Source organism: Nerophis ophidion, linkage group LG03 (assembly GCF_033978795.1).
Source record: "Nerophis ophidion isolate RoL-2023_Sa linkage group LG03, RoL_Noph_v1.0, whole genome shotgun sequence".
NCBI lineage: Eukaryota > Metazoa > Chordata > Actinopteri > Syngnathiformes > Syngnathidae > Nerophis > Nerophis ophidion.
This window is the reverse complement of record NC_084613.1, coordinates 15,500,201-15,520,780: the sequence shown is the minus strand read 5'-3', so window position 1 is coordinate 15,520,780 and position 20,580 is coordinate 15,500,201. Positions and strand designations below refer to the sequence as shown.

The following is a 20,580-nucleotide window of genomic DNA, read 5'->3' as shown; positions in this document are numbered from 1 at the left end:
TATCAATATTAGTTATAATTTCAGCATAGCAGTGATTAAAAATCCCTCATTGACATTATCATTCGACATTTATCACACTTGCATCGCATCTCATAAGCTTGACAACACACTGTGTCCAATGTTTTCACAAAGATAAAATAAGTCGTATTTTTGGTCCGTTTAATAGTTAAAACAAATTAACATTATTGCAATCAGTTGATAAAACATTGTCCTTTACAATTATAAAAGCTTTTTACAAAAATCTACTACTCTGCTTGCATGTCAGCAGACTGAGGTAGATCCTGCTGAAATCCTATGTATTGAATGAATACAGAATTGTTTTGAATCAGAAAAATATCGTTTTTGAATCGAGAATCGCGTTGAATCGAAAAAATCGATATATTATCGAATCGTGACCCCAAGAATCGAATCGTGGGACACCCAAAGATTCGCAGCCCTACTTTATATACACACTTATTTATATGTTTGGCGCATATATATATATATACATATATATATATATATATATATATATATATATATATATATATGTATATATATATATATATATATACATATATATATATATATATATATATATATATATATATATATATATATATATATATATATATATATATATATATGTATATATATATATATATATATATATATATATATATATATATATATATATATATATATATATATATATATATATATATATATATAGTATACATATGTAGTATGCGCCTGCCTTGAATTACTGCCGGGTTAAACTCGCTTTGCAAAATAATTAGTGCATGCTTAGTTTTACCGCCTGGTCAAACTCGTGACACTTCCCCTGTCATCATTTTCAAAATGGAGGAGGCTGATTTCAATACCGGTAATTTGAAATCGCATAAAGGGAAGAAGATTAAGAGCTATTCAGTAGGATTTAAGGTCCAAGCTCACATCACACTCAAATTTTTACTGCATGCCTTTAGTAAGTGCCGGAGTGAGAAGAGGTTTTAAAATAATTAGCGCATGCTTACTTTTACCGCATGCCTTTGGTAAGCGCCGGAGTGAGAAGAGGTTTTAAAATAATTTGGGCATGCTTACTTTTACCGCATGCCTTTGGTAAGCGCAGGAGTGAGAAGAGGTTTTAAAATAATTAGGGCATGCTTACTTTTACCGCATGCCTTTGGTAAGCGCAGGAGTGAGAAGAGGTTTTAAATTAATTAGCGCCCCGGCGGCAATTCAAGGAAATACGGTATATAACTTTTCAACCATTTTGTAAATATTCAAATGCAGAAATATTTGTACTTTACAAACGACAACGGTGCGTCTCAACAGGATATCCTGAATAACTTGAAGTAAATAACCTGTTCTTATTATGCTAACTGTTGATTTAGGGCTATATATCAATCAATCAATCAATGTTTACTTATATAGCCCTAAATCACTAGTGTCTCAAAGGGCTGCACAAACCACCACGACATCCTCGGTAGGCCCATATAAGGGCAAGGAAAACTCACACCCAGTGGGACATTGGTGACAATTATGACCCAGTGGGACGTCGGTGACAATGATGACTATGAGAACCTTAGAGAGGAGGAAAGCAATGGATGTCGAGCGGATCTAACAGGATACTGTGAAAGTAAACATTGATTGATTGATTGAAGATGTTTGCATGCGTACGCTTCAAAGTCATCAAACTTGTTAGGGACCTGACACATGCTAACTGTTTGGGAACAAAAGAATGGTAACTTTTTTAGCCCTAGAGTCATATAACTTGGTAAGTACTTGACACATGCTAACAATAACGTGCTAAGGTTGTTGTTTTTTTCGCCAATTCTGCTGTCGTACATCTTAAAGGCCTACTGAAACCCACTACTACCCACCACGCCGTCTGATAGTTTATATATCAATGATGAAATATTAACATTGCAACACATGCCAATACGGCCTTTTTACTTTACTTAATTGCAATTTTAAATTTCGCGCGAAGTATCCTGTTAAAAACGTCGCGTAATGATGAAGCGTGCGCGTGACATCACGGATTGTAGCAGACATTTTGTTCCAGCTCGACCCCAGCTATAAGTCGTCTGCTTTAATCGCATAATTGCACAGTATTCTGGACTTCTGTGTTGCTGAATCTTTTGCAATTTCTTCAATTAATAATGGAGACGTCAAAGAAGAAAGATGTAGGTGGGAAGCGGTGTATTGTGGCTTCCTTTACCAACACAAACACAGCCGGTGTTTCCTTGTTTACATTCCCGAAGGTGAAGCTTTACTATGGAACGAGCGGTCAAGCGAACACGGTTCCCGACCACATGTCAACCGGTAGGTTTCGATGCGAAAATGGTGCTAATAAGTCGGCTCTTACCGTAGACATGAGCGGAGCGTGCGTAGTTCCTCGTGCACCTGTTAAAGAGGCAGCTGCGGACTCTCTTGCCTCCTCTGACCGGCCGCCTCCAAACGTGGGATGCTTCCACAGTGGAGGAGGGGAAAAAATGCTCAGCCCGACCGGCTGCCTTCGCTTCGCCTCGTTGAGGAACGTGGCTTCTCTCAGAGACACTGGCGGTCACCACAACCGTGGCCACACCCCTCCGACTTTCAGGTACGACCATATAATCTCACTAAAACACTAGTAACACAATAGGCAGATAAAGGATTTTCCAGAATTATCCTAGCAAATGTGTCTAATAACATCTGAATCGCTCCCACTGCCCTGTCTTTTTTTTTTTTTTTTTTACTAGTCCACTCTTACTTTCCTCATCCACGAATCTTTCATCCTCGCTCAAATTAATGGGGAAATTGTCGCTTTCTCGGTCCAAATTGCTCTCCCTGCTGGTGGCCATGATTGTAAACAATGTTCAGATGTGAGGAGCTCCACAACCTGTGACGTCACGCGCACATCGTCTGCTACTTCCGGTACAGGCAAGGCTTTTTTATTAGCCACCAAAACTTGCGAACTTTATTGTCGATGTTCTCTATTAAATCCTTTTAGCAAAAATATGGAAATATCGCGAAATGATCAAGTATGACACATAGAATGGACCTGCTATCCCCGTTTAAATAAGAAAATCTCATTTCAGTAGGCCTGTAAGAGTCCCATATCTTGGTAACCTTTTAACTGTTAGCATGCTAATATTAACATAGTAACTGTTAGCATGCTGAAGATGTTTTCACAGTTTTTGCATGCGTATGCTTCAGAATTATATAACTTGGTAGGCACTTGACACATGCTAACGTTAGCATGCTACTTTTTCTTTCAGCCCATTTTACCACGAACATCCTAAAAGTTCCATAACTTGGTAGATGACGCTTGATTACTGTTAGCATGCTAATTTTAACATGCTGACTGTTAGCATGCTAAAGATCTTATAACAATTTTCGCATGCGTTCGCCTCAGAGTCATATAACTTGGTAGGTATTTGACACTTGCTAACTGTTAGCATGTTAAGGATCTTTGTTTTAAATAAATTTACATGCATACACCTCACAGTTGTATAACTTGGTAGGTACTTGACACATGCTATCAATTGGGTGCTACGTTGTTTTTTTTTGTGACAATTTTGCCGTCGTACATCTTAAGAGTTCCATATCTTGGTAGATGATGCTTTTTAACTGTTAGCATGCTAATATTAGCATTCTGAAGATGTTTTAACAATTTTTGCATGTGTTTGCCTCAGAGTCATATAAGCTGGTAGGCATTTGGCACATGCTAACATTAGCGTGGTATTATTTTTTTTATTTTTTTTGCCAATATGTTGCCGTCAACATCTTAAGAGTTCCGTAACTTGGTAGATGACGCTTGTTAACTGTTAGCATGCTAAAGATGTTTTTACAATTTTCGCATGCGTTCGCCTTAGAGTCATAAAGTTTTTATTTTGCCAACTTTGCCGTCGTCCATTTTAAGAGTCCCATAATGTGGTCGATGACGCTTGTTAACTGTTAGCATGCTAATCGTCAGCATGCTAAAGATGTTTTAACAATTTTTGCATGCGTTCGCCTCAGAGGCCTATAACTTGGTCGGTACTTGACACTTGCTAACTGTTAGCATGTTAAGAATCTTTTTAAAATGTTTTACATGCATACACCTCACGGTCATATAACTTTGTAGGTACTTGACACATTTTTTATTTTTTTTGCTAATTTTGCTGCCTTGCACCTTCGGGTCCTATAACATTGTAGGTGACATTGTTAGTTATTAGCATGCTAATGTTAACATGCCAACTGTTAACATGCTAATTTTAAAATGCCAACTGTTAGCATGCTAATATTAACTTGCCAACTGTTAGCATGCTAATGTTAACATGCCAACTGTTAACATGCTAATGTTACCATGCCAAGTGTTAGCATGCTAATATTAAAATGCCAACTGTTAACATGCTAAAGTTAAAATGCTAACTATCAGCATGCTAATATTACCATACCCTTTTTAGACCAGTTGATCTGCCGTTTCTTTTCTTTTTCTTCTATGTCCCACTCTCCCGTGTGGAGGGGGTCCGGTCCGATCCGGTGGCCATGTACTGCTCGCCTGTGTATCGGCTGGGGACATCTCTGCGCTGCTGGTCCGCCTACGCTTGGGATGGTTTCCTGCTGGCTCCGCTGTGAACGGGACTCTCGCTGCTGTGTCTTGGATCCTCTTTGGACTGGACTCTCGCGACTGTGTTGTATCCATTGTGGATTGAACTTTCACAGTATCATGTTAGATCCGCTCGACATCCATTGCTTTCCTCCTCTCTAAGGTTCTCATAGTCATCATTGTCACCGACGTCCCACTGGGTCATTATTGTCACCAATGTCCCACTGGGTGTGAGTTTTCCTACCGAGGATGTCGTGGTGGTTTGTGCAGCCCTTTGAGACACTAGTGATTTAGGGCTATATAAGTAAACATTGATTGATTGATGATTGATTGATGCCAACTGTCAGCATGCTAATGTTAACATGCCAACTGTTAGCATGCTAATGTTACCATGCCAACTGTTAGCATGCTAATGTTAACATGCCAACTGTTAGCATGCTAATGTTACCATGCCAACTGTTAGCATGCTAATGTTAACATGCAAACATGTTAGCATGCTAAAGCCCTTTTAACACATTTTGTATATAATTGGAACGCTATGCTTGCTAACTGTTAGCACGCTAATGCTAACATGCTAACTGTTAACCACAAAATAAAAACAACAACAACTTTGATGCATAATAATTAATGTTTACAAACGTGTACTGCTTTTCAGATGCATATTTAATATTGACGTCAATCACTTAGAAAGGTTTTTAGCTCCAAAAGCAATAAATCCTGAGACAAAACGAATAAAACATCAACAATAACAGCAATGACATTTATTTCGTTCAAAAATATTCAATCGCATTAATCAGGGTCAGCCATCTTTCAGGGGTCAGAGGTCACAGAGGGAGGAAGAGAGCTTTTTTTGTCGAGGGGTCAAGGGTCAAGTGTGGGGCTAACCAGCTGACAGACTTTAGGAAGAAGTCTGTCGATGTTACGGCGGCTCATTTACTGTAAAATAACAGTGGCACCAGTTTTCCATTTACAGTAACGCACTGTAAAATCAACAACTGTAGACTTTGTAAAAACCTAAAACATCTGGCAGTTCAAACAATTAATAGGAGTCGTATCGATTCTACATTTACAGTACAGTAATTCACTGTAAAAACAACAACTGTAGATTTTAACGTAAAAAAAAAAATGGCAGCTCTGTCGCTAGAGTTTTACCATAAAAATAACAGTGGCACAGATTTTACATTTACAGTAACGCACTGTAAAATTGAACACTTTAGATTTTCCAGTAAAAAAAAAAACCTGGGAGTTCAGTCACCAGAATTTTACTGTAATAACGTTTAAAAATTGGCAGTTTATGAGAATTTTAAAAAGTATTGTTTTTCCATTTACAGTAAGTCACTGTAAAAAAAAAAATACAACAACTGTAGATTTTACAGTAAAAATCTGGTAGCTCAGTCACCAGAATTTTACTGTAAAAAAAAAACATAGACGTATCATTTTTCAATCTACAGGAATGCACTGTAAAATTCACGATCGTAGATTTTACGGTAAAAAACTGGTAGTCGCCAGAATTAACGTACAAAAAAAAAATGGCAGTTTATAAGAATTTTTAAAAGTATTGTTTTTCTATTTGCAGTAATTCACTGTAAAAAAAATACAACAACTGTAGATTTTACAGTAAAACTCTGATAGCTCAGTCACCAGAATTTTACTGTAAAAAAAACATAGCCGTATCATTTTTCAATCTACAGGAATGCACTGTAAAATTCACAATCGTAGATTTTACGGTAAAAAACTGGTAGTCACCAGAATTAACGTAAAAAAAAAAAATGGCAGTTTATAAGAATTTTTTAAAGTATTGTTTTTCCATTTACAGTAATTCACTGTAAAAAACAACAACTGTAGATTTTACGGTAAATAAATGGTAGTTCTGTTGCCAGAATTTTACTATAAAAAAAAACATAGCAGTATAATTGTTCAATCTACATTAATACACTGTAAAATCGACAATTGTAGGTTTTACAGCAAAAAAAAAACTGGTAGTGCATCGCCAGAATTTTTACTGTAAATATGACATAGCGGTATAATTTTTCAATCTACAGTAATGCACTGTAAAATTCACGATCGCAGATTTTACGGGAAAAAATGGTAGTCACCAGAATTTTTATGTGGCGACGAAAAACAACTAATTTAAAAACAATTAATACAGTTAATATCACTTTTCCATTTACAGTAATGCACTGTAAAATCAACGACTGTAGATTTTACTGTAGAAAACTAGCAGTTCAGTTGCCAAAATGTCACTGTAAAAATAAAAGTGGTACCATTTTATTAATTTACAGTAGTTCACTGTAAGATTAACAACTATAGATTTTACGGTAGAGAACTGGTAGTTCAGTCAGCAGAATTTTACTGTAAAAATAACGGGGTTATAATTTTTCAATCTACAGTAATGCACTGTAAAATCGACAACTGTAGATTTCACAGTAAAAAACTGGTAGTTCCATTGCCAGAATTTTACTGTATAAAGAAAAGTAGCATTGTTTTTCAATCTACAGTAATGCACTATAAAATTTACAATTGTAGATTTTACAGAAGTAAACTGGTAGTTGCTGTAATTTTACTGCAAAAATAACACATATAATTTTTTTCAATTTACAGTGGTGCACTGTAAGATTAACATGTGTAGATTTTACAGAAGAAAATTGTTAGTTGCCAGAATTTTACTGTAAAAATAACATCATTTTTCAATTTACAGTAATGCACTGTAAAATTCACATTTGTAGCTTTTACAGAAAAAAACTGTTAGTTGCCAGAATTTTACTGTAAAAACAACAATATAATTTTTACATTTACAGTAATGCACTGTAAAATCGACAACTGTGGGCTTTACAGTAAAAAACTGGTAGTTCCATTGCCAGAATTTTACTGTAAAAATAAAAGTAGCATCATTTTTCAATCTACAGTAATGCACTGTAAAATTCCCAATTGTAGATTTTACAGAAGTAAACTGGTAGTTGCTGGAATTTTACTGTAAAAACAACAAGGGTATCATTTTTTTCAATTTACAGTAGTGCACTGTAAGATTAACAACTTTATGTTTTACAGTAAAAAAAAAACGTAGTTCCGTCACCAGAATTTTACTGTGAAAATAAAAGTAGCATTGTTTTTCAATTTACAGTAATGCACTGTAAAATTCACATTTGTAGATTTTACAGAAGAAAACTGTTAGTTGCCAGAATTTTACTATAAAAATAACAACAACGTCATTTTTCAAATTACAGTGACGCACTGTAAAATTCACATCTGTAGATTTTACAGAAGAAAACTGTTGGTTGCCAGAATTTTACTGTAAAAATAACGACATAATTTTTCAATTTACAGTAATGCACTGTAAAATTCACATTTGTAAATTTTACAGAAAAAAACTTTTAAATGCCAGAATTTTACTGTAAAAATAACAACAATATAATTTTCAAATTTACAGTAATGCACTGTAAAATCGACAACTCTGGGCTTTACAGTAAAAAACTGGTAGTTCCGTCGCCAGAATTTTACTGTAAAAATAAAAGTAGCATCGTTTTTCAATTTACAGTAGTGCGCTGTTAATTACATGATTGTAGATTCTACGGTAATAAAAAAATGGCAGTTCAGTTGCCAGATTTTTACTGTAAAAATATAAGTAGCATCAGTAATTTACAATAATGCACTGTGAAAACAGCAACCCTAGATTTGTCGTATAAACTGTTCTGTAGTAATCTTTTTTGTTGTTGTAAAAACCACCGCACATTTTATGCTAAAATTTTGGCGACTTTGCTGCCATTCTATTTTTTTATTTTATTTTTTTCTACAGCAAAATCTACATGTATGTTTGTTTTTTAAGTGTTGCTCCAACCGGGAAGTAGTTGGCGTATTTTAAAGAGACGGCGCCGGCAGATCATCGGGAACAAAAATGGAAGTCGTGTGTTGGCGACCAGAAGATAACACAAACATTCCTAATAATCATATTATACCACTTGTCTCCACAGGGGGCAGCAGTGAGTATTAGTAATCATGTAATACTACTCATCTCCACAAGGAGCAGCAGTGAGTAATAGTAATCATGTAATACCACTTGTCTCCACAGGGGGAAGCAGTGAGTATTACTAATAATCATGTACTACTACTTGTCTCCACAGGGGGCAGCAGTCAATATTAGTAATAATCATGTACTACTAATTGTCTCCACATGGGGCAGCAGTGAATATTAGTAATAATCATGTACTACTACTTGTCTCCACAGGGGGCAGCAGTGACTATTACTTATAATCATGTAATACTACTTGTCTCCACATGGGGCAGTAGTGAATATTAGTATTAATCATGTACTACTACTTGTCTCCACAGGTGGCATCAGTGAATATTCATAATAATCGTGAAATATTACTTATATCCACAGGGGGCAGCAGTGAGTATTACTAATAATCATGTACTACTACTTGTCGCCACAGGGGGCAGCAGTGAATATTAGTAATAATCATGTACTACTACTTGTCTCCACAGGGGGCATCAGTGAATATTCATGATAATCGTGAAATACTACTTGTTTCCACAGGGGGAAGCAGTGAATATTACTAATAATCATGTACTACTATTTGTCTCCACATGGGGCAGCAGTGAATATTAGTAATAATCATGTACTACTACTTGTCACCACAGGGGGCAGCAGTGACTATTACTAATAATCGTGTACCACTACTTGTCTCCACAGGGAGAAGCAGTGAGTATTACTAATAATCATGTACTACTACTTGTCTCCACAGGGGGCAGCAGTGACTACTACATATAATCATGTAATACTACTTGTCTCCACATGGGGCAGTAGTGAATATTAGTATTAATCATGTACTACTACTTGTCTCCACAGGTGGCATCAGTGAATATTCATAATAATCGTGAAATATTACTTATCTCCACAGGGGGCAGCAGTGAGTATTACTAATAATCATGTACTACTACTTGTCTCCACAGGGGGCAGCAGTGAATATTAGTAATAATCATGTAATACTACTTGTCTCCACAGGGGGCAGCAGTGTATATTCATAAAAGTTGTGTAATACTAATTGTCTCCACAGGGGGCAGCAGTGAGTATTAGTAATAATCATGTAATCCTACTGGTCTCCACAGGGGGCAGCAGTGAATATTCATAAAAGTTGTGTAATACTACTTCTCTCCACAGGGGGCAGCAGTGAATATTAGTAATAATCATGTAATACTACTCGTCTCCACAGGGGGCAGCAGCGATGTGTGTGTGTGGTCTCTGAGGAGGATGGGCAACAATAAATACTACTTGGTGGAAAAGGGGGCGTGGCTCAGGCCCGCGGCGGCGACGGCGACGGCTGCCCGCCGGCGGAGTCGTGCAGCTTCCTGACGTGCTTCTTGAGGTCAAAGTTCCTGCAGAAGCCCTTGCCACAGGTAGGACAGGTGAAGGGCTTCTTGTCGTTGTGCGTGTGCATGTGGAAGGTGAGGTTGTACACCTGGTGGAAGGCCTTGCTGCACACGGAGCACTTGAACTGCTTCTCGCCGCTGTGCGTCAGCTTGTGGTTCTTGTAGTTCCCTGCACACACACCTCTCCTGTCAGCCCAACACTACTTTGCTTCTTCTTACACTTCATGAGGAGGACATGTTGCCATGGCAACACAGGCCAGGGCACTGCAGTCGCAGATTATGGTCGTTGTTTTTTTTAGCATCACGTGCACATTTTAGGCTTAAATTAAGCATTTTTAAGCATAAAAATGTGTGGATGATTTACTGAATTTTTTTGCACAATTTTTTTCTACTGTTGAATGTTTTTGCCCAACATTTTTTTACACTGAATTTTTCTGCCCTAAAATGTTTGTACACAAAATTTTTTTTGGCCAAAAAAAAATGTTATACTGAATTTTTGTACACTGAATCATTTGCACATTTTTTTTTACACTGAAGTTTTATACACTGATTTTTTTTAACAGATTTTTTTTTTTACCCAAAAATTGTTTGTACACTATGTGTTTATTTAAATTGTCTAAAAAAAATGTTTGCACTTAATTTTTTCATATTGAATTTTTGTACACATAATTTTTCTGCCCTGAAATATTTGTACACCAAATTTCTATCAACTGAATTTATTTTTGCACTGATTTTTTTTGGGCAAAAAAAAAATTTTGTACAGAATTTTTGCACACTGAATCATTTGCACGAATGTCTTACACTGAAGTTTTATTACACTGAATTTTTTTTACACTAAAATTGATTGTACACGAAATTGTTATACTCTTATTTTTTTGCACTTATTTTTTTTTTATTTTGAATTTTTGTACGCATAATTTTTCTGCATGGAAACATTTTTTTTACACAAAATTTTGATATACCATTTTTTTTGCGCTGAATGTTTCTGCACAACATTTTTTGCAGAAAAATGTTTTACACTGAATTTTTTCTATACTGAATTTTTGTACACTGAAGTTTTGCACTGAATATTTTTTTACACAAAAATAGTTTGCACTGAATTTTTGTACACTCAATTTTTACCAACTGAATTTTTTTGGACAGTATTTTTTACACAACATTTTTTGCACTGATCTCTTTTATTTGGAATTTTTGTACACCATGTTTCCACCGAAAAGGGTTTTGCACTGAATTTTTTTTACACAATCTTTTTATATACATAATCGTTTTCCACTTAATTTTTATCCACTGAATATTTTTGCACAACATTTTTTTACACTGAATTTTCATACTCTTATATATTTTGGGAAAAAATGTTTTACACTCAATGTTTGTACACTGAATTGTTTCGCACATTTTTTTTACACTGAAATGTTATACACTAAATCTTTTTGCACGGAATATTTTAAGACAAAAAATGTTTTTGTTTTGCACTAAATTTTTTTACACTTAATTTTTATGCAATATTTTTTGTACTGAATTTTTTATACTGAATTTTTGTACACATAATTTTTTTATAATTCATTTTCTTTTTCTTTCTTTTTTAAAAAAAAAAGGTTTTACTGATTTTTTATACTGAATTTGTGTACACTTATTTTTTTGCACAGAATTTTCCTTTTTTGTTAAAAAAGTTTTACACTGATTTTTTATACTAAATTTCTGTACACTGAATTGTTTTGTACAATATGTTTTTACACAAAAGTTTTATAGACTGATTTTTTTGCACAAAATGTATTTTAGATCTAATTTTATAGACATTTTTTGGCACTGAATTTTTCTGCACTCAAATGTTTTACACTCAATTTTTGAAAAAAACAACAAACGTTTTTTAACAAACTGATTTTTTAAACACAGAAATTTGGCTCACACATTTTTTATTCAAAGAAAAGTCAGCATCATTTGATATAAGACCGCTAAATTCGGTGTCAAAAAAGCCTTTCACAATAAAGAGACACAAGAACCTGCATACAAAGCAGTCCGAGCGTGCTGACCAGTATCGTGGCGTCTGATTGGCTCGTTAACGTAATAGCGTCAAGGCGTAAAAAGTTGTTTAAAGCCTCTTATTTATCGTCAAAGTGGCCCTAATCCGGTTAAAACGTCTTTAAAAGGTTGTAAACAGTTCTTTTTATGCCTCAGCTCCAGAAAAGTTATAATAACTAAAATGAATAATTCCTATGTTTTTTGGAAGTCAATGCACCGCGAATGGACCGCGATAAACGAGGGACTACTGTAACGTCACTTTTTTTAGTCACGTGACTACATGCGCTGGTCTGATGTGACGTCAGTGACTCTTCTTTACAGCAGGGGGAGCTGTGGAGCAACAAACTGGTCTCACTTTGGACCGTGGGGGAAACAATCCCCACTCACATGAAATGTTCGGGTCAAATAAGTTATTTTGTCCGAAAAATTATTGTAGGACCAAACATATTGAAAATTAATTGTAATAATTGATGTTATTCACACCGCCGCGTGCAAAAACGCGTGGTTAGAAGACAACTTTTATTTATGAACATCGCTAACGATATTTGGCTATAATAATAATAATGATGATAATAATAATAATAATGCAATATGTTTTCCTTAATATTTTCTTACCTTTCTGGTGGAATCCTTTGCCGCAGAACTCGCAGACGAAGGGTTTGTAGCCCGCGTGGATGCGCGTGTGCGTGTTGAGCGTGGAGCTGCGATTGAAGGCTTTGCCGCACTGCGTGCACTTGTGTGGTTTCTCCTGCCGAGCAAAGACAAACACTCCCTCTTGTTAAATGTGAGTATTATCGCTCTTATTTCACACACTAATATGAATATTATTTCTTATATTTCACGCACAATTATGACAATTATCTCTAATATTTCACGCACAAATATGAATATTATCTCTTATATTTCACACAAAAATATGAATATTATCTCTTATGTTTCACTCACAATTATGAAAATTATCTCTAATATTTCACGCACAAATATAAATATTATTTCTTATATTTCACACACAAATATGAATATTATCTCTCATATTTCACGCACAAATATGAATATTATCTCTTATATTTCACACACAAATGTGAATATTATCTCTAATATTTCACAAACAAATATGAATATTATCTCTAATATTTCACACACAAATATGAATATCATATTTGTGTTTTTCACGCACAATTATGACAATTATCTCTCATATTTCACACACAAATATGAATATTATCTGTCATATTTCACACACAAATATGAATATTATCTGTCATATTTCACACACAAATACACAATTATAACTCATATTCCAAACACAAATATGAATATTATAACTCATATTTCACACACAAATATGAGTATTATCTCCAATATTTTACACAAAAATATGAATATTATCTCTCATATTTCACGCAAAAATATGAATATTATCTCTCATATTTCACGCAAAAATATGAATATTATTTGTTATATTCCACGCACAATTATGACAATTATCTCTAATATTCGACACACAAAAAATATGAATATTATCTCTAATATTTCACACACAAATATCAATATTATCACTCATATTTCACGCACAAATATGAATATTATCTGTCATATTTCACGCACAAATATGAATATCATCACTCATATTTCACACACAAATACACGATTATAACTCATATTTCACACACAAATATCACAATTATCTCTAATATTTCACACACAAATATGAGTATTATCTTTTATATTTCACACACAAATATCACAATTATAACTCATATTTCACACACAAATATGAGTATTATCTCTTATATTTCACACAAAACTATGAATATTATCTCTCATATTTCACGCACAAATATGAATATTAACTCTTATATTTCACGCACAGTTATGAAAATTATCTCTAATATTTCACACACACAAATATGAATATTATCACTCATAATTTACGCACAAATAAGAATATTATCTCTCATATTTCACACACAAATATCACAATTATCTATAATATTTCACACACAAATATGAGTATTATCTCTAATATTTCACACAAAAATATGAATATTATCTCTTATATTTCACACAGAAATATGAATATTATCGCTTATATTTCACGCACAATTATGACAATTATCTCTCATATTTCACACACAAATATGACAATTATGACAGTTATCTCTCATATTTCATGCACAAATATGAATATTAACTCTTATATTTCACGCACAGTTATGAAAATTATCTCTAATATTTCACACACACAAATATGAATATTATCACTCATAATTTACGCACAAATAAGAATATTATCTCTCATATTTCACACACAAATATCACAATTATCTATAATATTTCACACACAAATATGAGTATTATCTCTAATATTTCACACAAAAATATGAATATTATCTCTTATATTTCACACAGAAATATGAATATTATCGCTTATATTTCACGCACAATTATGACAATTATCTCTCATATTTCACACACAAATATGACAATTATGACAGTTATCTCTCATATTTCATGCACAAATATGACAATTATCTCTCATATTTCACGCACATATATGACAAGTATCCCTCATATTTCACACACAAATATGAATATTATTTCCCATATTTCACACACAAATATGACAATCATCTGTCATATTTCACAAATATGACAATGATCTCTTACATTTCACACACAAATATGACACTTACCAATCATATCATACACACAAATATAAAAATATGAATATCATCACTCAGAATACGAACAGCATGTACTTGAAGTGTGAGCGAATAAGGAAAAAAACGAGCAGTTATGAAACAGAATTAGAAATAATTCAAAATTCAAAATTGTTCAATATTTATAAATAATTGTGAAGATGAATGAAAAATGACGGGTTATGGAACAACGTCAACATGATGCATATTTTGGTATAAAATGGCAAGTTATGGTACAAAAATTTTAAACATTGTTAACATGATTGAAAAAAATTATGACTTATGGAAGATAAATATAAATGCGAACATGATGCATATTTTGATTAAAAATGACGAGTTATGGTATACCAACATATTACAAGATGTCAACAACAATTAATAAAAATTGACTAGTTATGATACAAAAATCTTCCATGATGTAAAAAAAAATGGTTGAAAAATGATGAGTTATAAAACAGAATTATAAATAATTTTAAATTCTACATGATTGTAATAGTGTGAATAATTGTGAAGATGATGAATAAGATGGATTAAAAATGACGAGTTATGGTATGAAAGTATAAAGAATTGTCAACATTGTAAATACAGTTGAAAAAAACCCGACGAGTTATGATACCAAAATATTTAAAATTGTCCACATGATGAACATAATTGATGAAAAATGACGAGTTATGTAAGATAAATATGTTAACACAATGAATAAAGGTGTTAAAAACGTTTAATAATAATAATAATATAATAATAATAATAATATAACAATAATAATAATAATTATGATAATATTATTAGCAATAATAATAATAATAATAATAGTGTTACCTGAGTGTGGATGATTTTGTGTCTGCACAAAGTGCTGGCTTGGCGGAAACCTTTGCCGCAAATTTTGCACACGAACGGGCGCGCGCCCGTGTGCACGGGCATGTGGCGCGTGAGGTTGTAGTGCGCGTTGAAAACCTGCAGAAAATTCACAAAACATCCACAAAAAAAAAATAAATAAATTAGAAGCAGACAATAAACGTGCGCAGGAAGGTTAAATTGGTCCTTTCGCCCGGAATCCTACACTTTAAGGTGTCAGTGAACGTCTCAGGCAATGACTCTAATAAAGTCCCCTTAACTTCAAACACGTGCAAACATTTTAAAGACATAAAAAAAACATTTTAACCTGCGTTTTACACTATAAAAATTATTTTACAGTATACAAAACAATTATTTTATGGTATTAAAAACTTCAAATTTTTCGATAAAAAAGCAGAACATTTTGTATAACACATGAACAAATTACAGTGAAAATAACGACTTTACAGAATAGAAAACAATTTTATGGTAAAAAAAAACAAAACCTAAACAATTACGGTTATGAAAAAAATTTGACGGTATAGAAAAAGTTACATAAAAAAACGATTTTCATATTAAAGCAATTTTTAATGTTAAAAAGGGACTGCTCGGTTGCTAAAAAATACTGTAAAATGAGTTTTGGTGGCAAATTTTGCACAACAAATGAACAAATCACACTGTAAAAAAAAAAAAGTTTCTTCGGTATAAAAAAAAGATTTTACTATGAAAAACAAAACAACTTTACAGTAGAAAAAATATTTAGGGTATACAAAACAATTACTTTAGCTTGATTGGCAACACTTAATGGTCCCTAGCGTGTGAATGTGAGTGTGAATGTTGTCTGTCTATCTGTGTTGGCCCTGCGATGAGGTGGCGACTTGTCCAGGGTGTACACCGCCTTCCGCCCGATTGTAGCTGAGATAGGCACCGGCGCCCCCCACCACCCAAAGGGGAATAAGCGGTAAAAAAATGGATGGAATGCTATTTTTTCGGATAATTAAAATAAAACATTGGATTGCTGACATTTAGGTGAATATCAGAAATATATCAAATATCAAGTTTAAAAGTACACTCTTTATTTAATTAGTGATGACTAATTAATTTTAAAGTCTTCTTTATTTAGTTATCAAAAAATATGCAAAAACTGCCTGGGCCTAAACTTTTTTTTATATATATTTTTTTGGGTCTCATTAAACTCCTGAGTCAAATATTACTTCAAACAAAAAGAAAATACTTATAAAAGTATTTATATTAGTACAATAAAAAGTTTGATTAAAGGTCTTGGATCGAAATGAACACATTCTTTGTGCTAGTATTTAGTACTCTTAAGGTGACTTTGTAGTATTTTAAAAAATAGTTTGTAGCATTTAATTTATATATTTTTAAGTTGTAGTATTTGATACATTTTTTTTATAGAGTTTGTAGTTTTTTTAGTATAATTTAGTGTTGTTTTAAGGGGAGTTTGTGGTATTTAGTAGAAAAAAGAGGGACTGTTGCAATTGTAAAATATATTTTGCAGTATTTTTCAAAGATAGTTTGTGGTAATTTGTCATAGTGTATAATATTCCGTGCATTTTTAATAAGAGTTGGTGGTCTTTTTCAAAACCAGTTGTAATATTTTTCAAGATAATGGCAGTATTTATTATATTTACTAAAATAGTTTGTATTTGTTAAAGACAGTTTGTAGTATTTAGTCGTTTTAAGGAGAGCTGGTATGTTTAGTATTTTTTAAAGAGAGTTTGCAGTATTTTCAAAGTGAGATTGTAGTATTTAGTATTTTAAAAGAGTTTGGAACATTTAGCATATATTTTAAAGAGTTTGTAGTATTATTTTAATGTTTTCTAAAGAGAGTGTGGGTTTAGTACTTTTCAAATACTGTGTAGTATTTTTATAGTGTAAAATACTTAGTATATTTACACAAGGAGTTTGTGGTATTGTTAAGATAGTTTCTAGTATTTAGAGAATGGAAGGATAAGAACTAGTTTTCAATATTATGACAGTTTGTAATATTTAGTTTGTTGTATTTAGTATTCTTTTATAGTACTTAGTTTGTAGTATTTAGTATGTAGTATTTAAAATGTTTACAGGACAGTTTGCAGTATTTGGTTTGTAGTATTTCGTATTTCTTTTGTATTATTTAGTATTTATTTTGTAGTATTTGGTTAATAGTGTATAGTATTTAGTTTGTAGTATTTGTATTTCTAATGTAGTATTTACAATGGATGGATGGATATTTAGTAGTATACAGTACATAGTATTTGGTATTTTTTATGTAGTGTTTGTTTTATAGTATTTAGTATTTAATATGGGTTTTGTAGTATTTAGTATGTCTTTTGCAGAATATGGTTTGTGGTATGTAGTATTATTTTGTTGTATTTTGTATTTGTTTTGTAGTATTTAGTGTTTGTTAGGTGGTTTTGCAGTATTTAGTATTTGCTTTGTAGAATTGGCTATTTGGCTGGTAGTATTTGTTTTGTAGTATTCAGTATTTATATGTTGTATTCGTTCTGTAGTATTTGGTATTTGTTTTGTAGTATTTGCTTTGTAGTAAACAGCATTTTTGTATTATTTATTTTGTAGTATTTGGTTAGTAGTACACAGTCTTTGGTTTGTAGTATTTTGTAATTGTTATGTAGCATTTGTTATGTGGTTGTGTTGTATTTATTATTTATCTTGTAGCATTGGGTATTTGGCTGGTAGCATTTGGTGTTTGTTATCTACTATTTCGTTTCGTAGCATTTAGCATTTATTTTGCAGTACTTGGTTAGTAGTATATAATATTTCGTATTCGTTTTGCAGTATTTATTGTTTGTTAAGTGGTTTTGTAGTGGTTAGTATTTTTTGTAGTATTGGGTATTTGGCTGGTAGTATTTGTTTTGTAGTATTTGGTATGTAGTATTCGTTTTGTAGTAAACAGCATTTGTTGTAGTGTTTATTTTGTAGTATTCAGTATTTTTATGTAGTATTTTTTGTGGTATTTGGTATTTGTTATGTAGTATTCGTTTTGTGGTAAACAACATTTTTTGTAGTATTTATTTTTAAGTATTTGGTTTTAGTACACAGTATTTAGTTTGTAGTATTTTGTATTTGTTATTTAGTATTTGTTATGTGGTTTTGTAGTGTTTAGTGTTTGCTTTGTAGAATTGGCTATTTGGCTGGTAGTATTTGTTTTGTAGTATTCAGTATTTTTATGTCGTATTTTTTGCAGTATTTTGTATTTGTTATGTAGTATTTGTTATGTGGTTGTGTTGTATTGATTATTTATCTTGTAGCATTGGGTATTTGGTTGGTAGCGTTTGGTGTTTGTTATCTACTATTTCGTTTTGTAGCATTTAGTATTTATTTTGCAGTACTTGGTTAGTACTATAAAGTATTTTGTATTCGTTTTATAGTATTTATTGTTTGTTAAGTGGTTTTGTAGTGGTTAGTATTTGTTTGTAGTATTGGGTATTTGGCTGGTAGGATTTGTTTTGTAGTATTGGGTGTGTAGTATTCGTTTTGTAGTAAACAACATTTTTTGTAGTATTTATTTTGTAGTATTTGGTTTGTAGTATTTTGTATTTGTTATGTGGTTATGTAGTATTTAGTATTTGCTTTGTAGAATTGGCTATTTGGCTGGTAGTATTTGTTTTTTTAGTATTCAGTATTTTTATGTAGTATTCGTTTTGTAGTATTTGGTATTTGTTATGTAGTATTCGTTTTGTATTAAACAGCATTTTTTGTAGTATTTGGTTAGTAGTACACAGTATTTGGTTTGTAGTATTTTGTATTTGTTATGTGGTTTTGTAGTATTTAGTATTTGCTTTGTAGAATTGGCTATTTGGCTGGTAGTATTTGTTTTGTAGTATTCAGTATTTTTATGTAGTATTTTTTTGTATTATTCAGTATTTTTTTTATGTAGTATCCGTTTGTAGTATGTAGTATTTTGTGTAGTATTTGCTGTTTGTGGTGTAGTATTCGTCATGTAGTATATCATATTTTTTGTAGAGTTTGCTATATGTAGTGTAGTATTAGTATTGGTCATGTAGTATTAGTTGTGTATATGTAGTGTAGTATTAGTATTGGTCATGTAGTATTAGTGGTGTATTATTATCGTTGTGGACTCACCTTCCCGCACACCTCACAGGTGTAGACTTTGGGTTTGTTTCCGGAACAAGAAGCCTCGAGTCGGGCCGCCGAAGCCGCCGAGGAGTTCTTGAGAATCTTGTCGGCGAAGTCGCGGTCCTTGATCAGGTTCTGGATGTGGTTCTGACCCAGCTGCGGGTTGTAACGTTCCGCCGGGTTCTGCGGGCCCGGCTTGGCGCGCTCGTCCAGCAAGGTCCGGTGCCGGGCGCCTAGCAGGTAGGAGGCCATGGGGTGCAGGTTGAAGTTGAGGAGCCCCGCGGCCGCGGCAGGCGAGCACGATCCGGCGTCCCCGCCGCAGTTCAGGTAGCACACGGCGCTTCGGGCCGGGAAGGACGACTTGGTCACGACGCGCGGCCGGAAGAGTTTGTACTGACCGTCCGTGTGCAGGTTCCGGGCGGGCTCGTCCTGCTGCTGGTTGTGGTTCTGGTTGGAGTAGTTGAGCCCGAACCCCAACAAGTCCGCCGGAGCGTCCTGCAGGTGAGCTGCGTCCAGGCCGGCGAGCCCCAGCCGGTGGTGGGCCGGGTCGTAACCGAGCGGCACCAGCGGGATCATGCAGTGCAGCGAGGACGGGCACACGTCGGCGAGGCCCACCGGAGCCGAGCGGAGCCAGCCCGGCAGCGGCGCGGACTTGGGCTCGTGCGTCTGGGCCATGATCCGGTCGATAGAGAACGCCAGCGACTTGGCCGCGGCCTGGCCCCCAGCGGCCGGGGGCGCGCCCAGCAGGCCGGCGCCGCGCCGCGCCTCCATCCGTATGGAACCCCCCCCCAAAAAAAAAAAAAAAAAAAAAAATACAGAAAGACCAAAGCCAAAAAAAAAAAAAAAAGAAAAAAAAAAAGCGAGATAAAAACGAGGGGCGAGCACCGGAGGGGATCCGAGCCGAGCCGGACCGGGCCGGCGTCGCTCCTCAGCCAGACACCCCCCACCCCACCCCCGCCCTCCCTCCGCCCCGCTGATTGACGCCGGTTCCGGGCGACGGGCGCG

The 20,580-nt window shown here is 34.2% G+C and overlaps 1 protein-coding gene across 1 annotated transcript; it reads right to left on the bottom strand.

The window, feature by feature from the left end:
- Positions 1 to 9,385: 9,385 nt before the first annotated feature.
- Positions 9,386 to 20,346, bottom strand: fezf1 (FEZ family zinc finger 1). The gene is made up of 4 exons (XM_061893690.1): positions 19,582 to 20,346; positions 15,460 to 15,594; positions 12,554 to 12,686; positions 9,386 to 10,088 (listed from the first exon to the last, which is right to left on the bottom strand). The coding sequence occupies exons 1-4, from the start codon at positions 20,344 to 20,346 to the stop codon at positions 9,844 to 9,846; spliced, it is 1,278 nt and encodes a 425-aa protein (XP_061749674.1). The 3' UTR covers positions 9,386 to 9,843.
- Positions 20,347 to 20,580: the final 234 nt, after the last annotated feature.

Bases quoted from the DNA above. Each gene is read 5' to 3' on its own strand.
- fezf1 (XM_061893690.1), bottom strand. From the start codon at position 20,346: ATGGAGGCGCGGCGCGGCGCCGGCCTGCTGGGCGCGCCCCCGGCCGCT. The intron at 15,595-19,581 runs GTGAGTCCACAA...AATTTTCTGCAG, and splicing joins CCTGTGAGGTGTGCGGGAAG to GTTTTCAACGCGCACTACAA. The intron at 10,089-12,553 runs GTAAGAAAATAT...GTGTGTGTGCAG, and splicing joins CAAAGGATTCCACCAGAAAG to GGAACTACAAGAACCACAAG.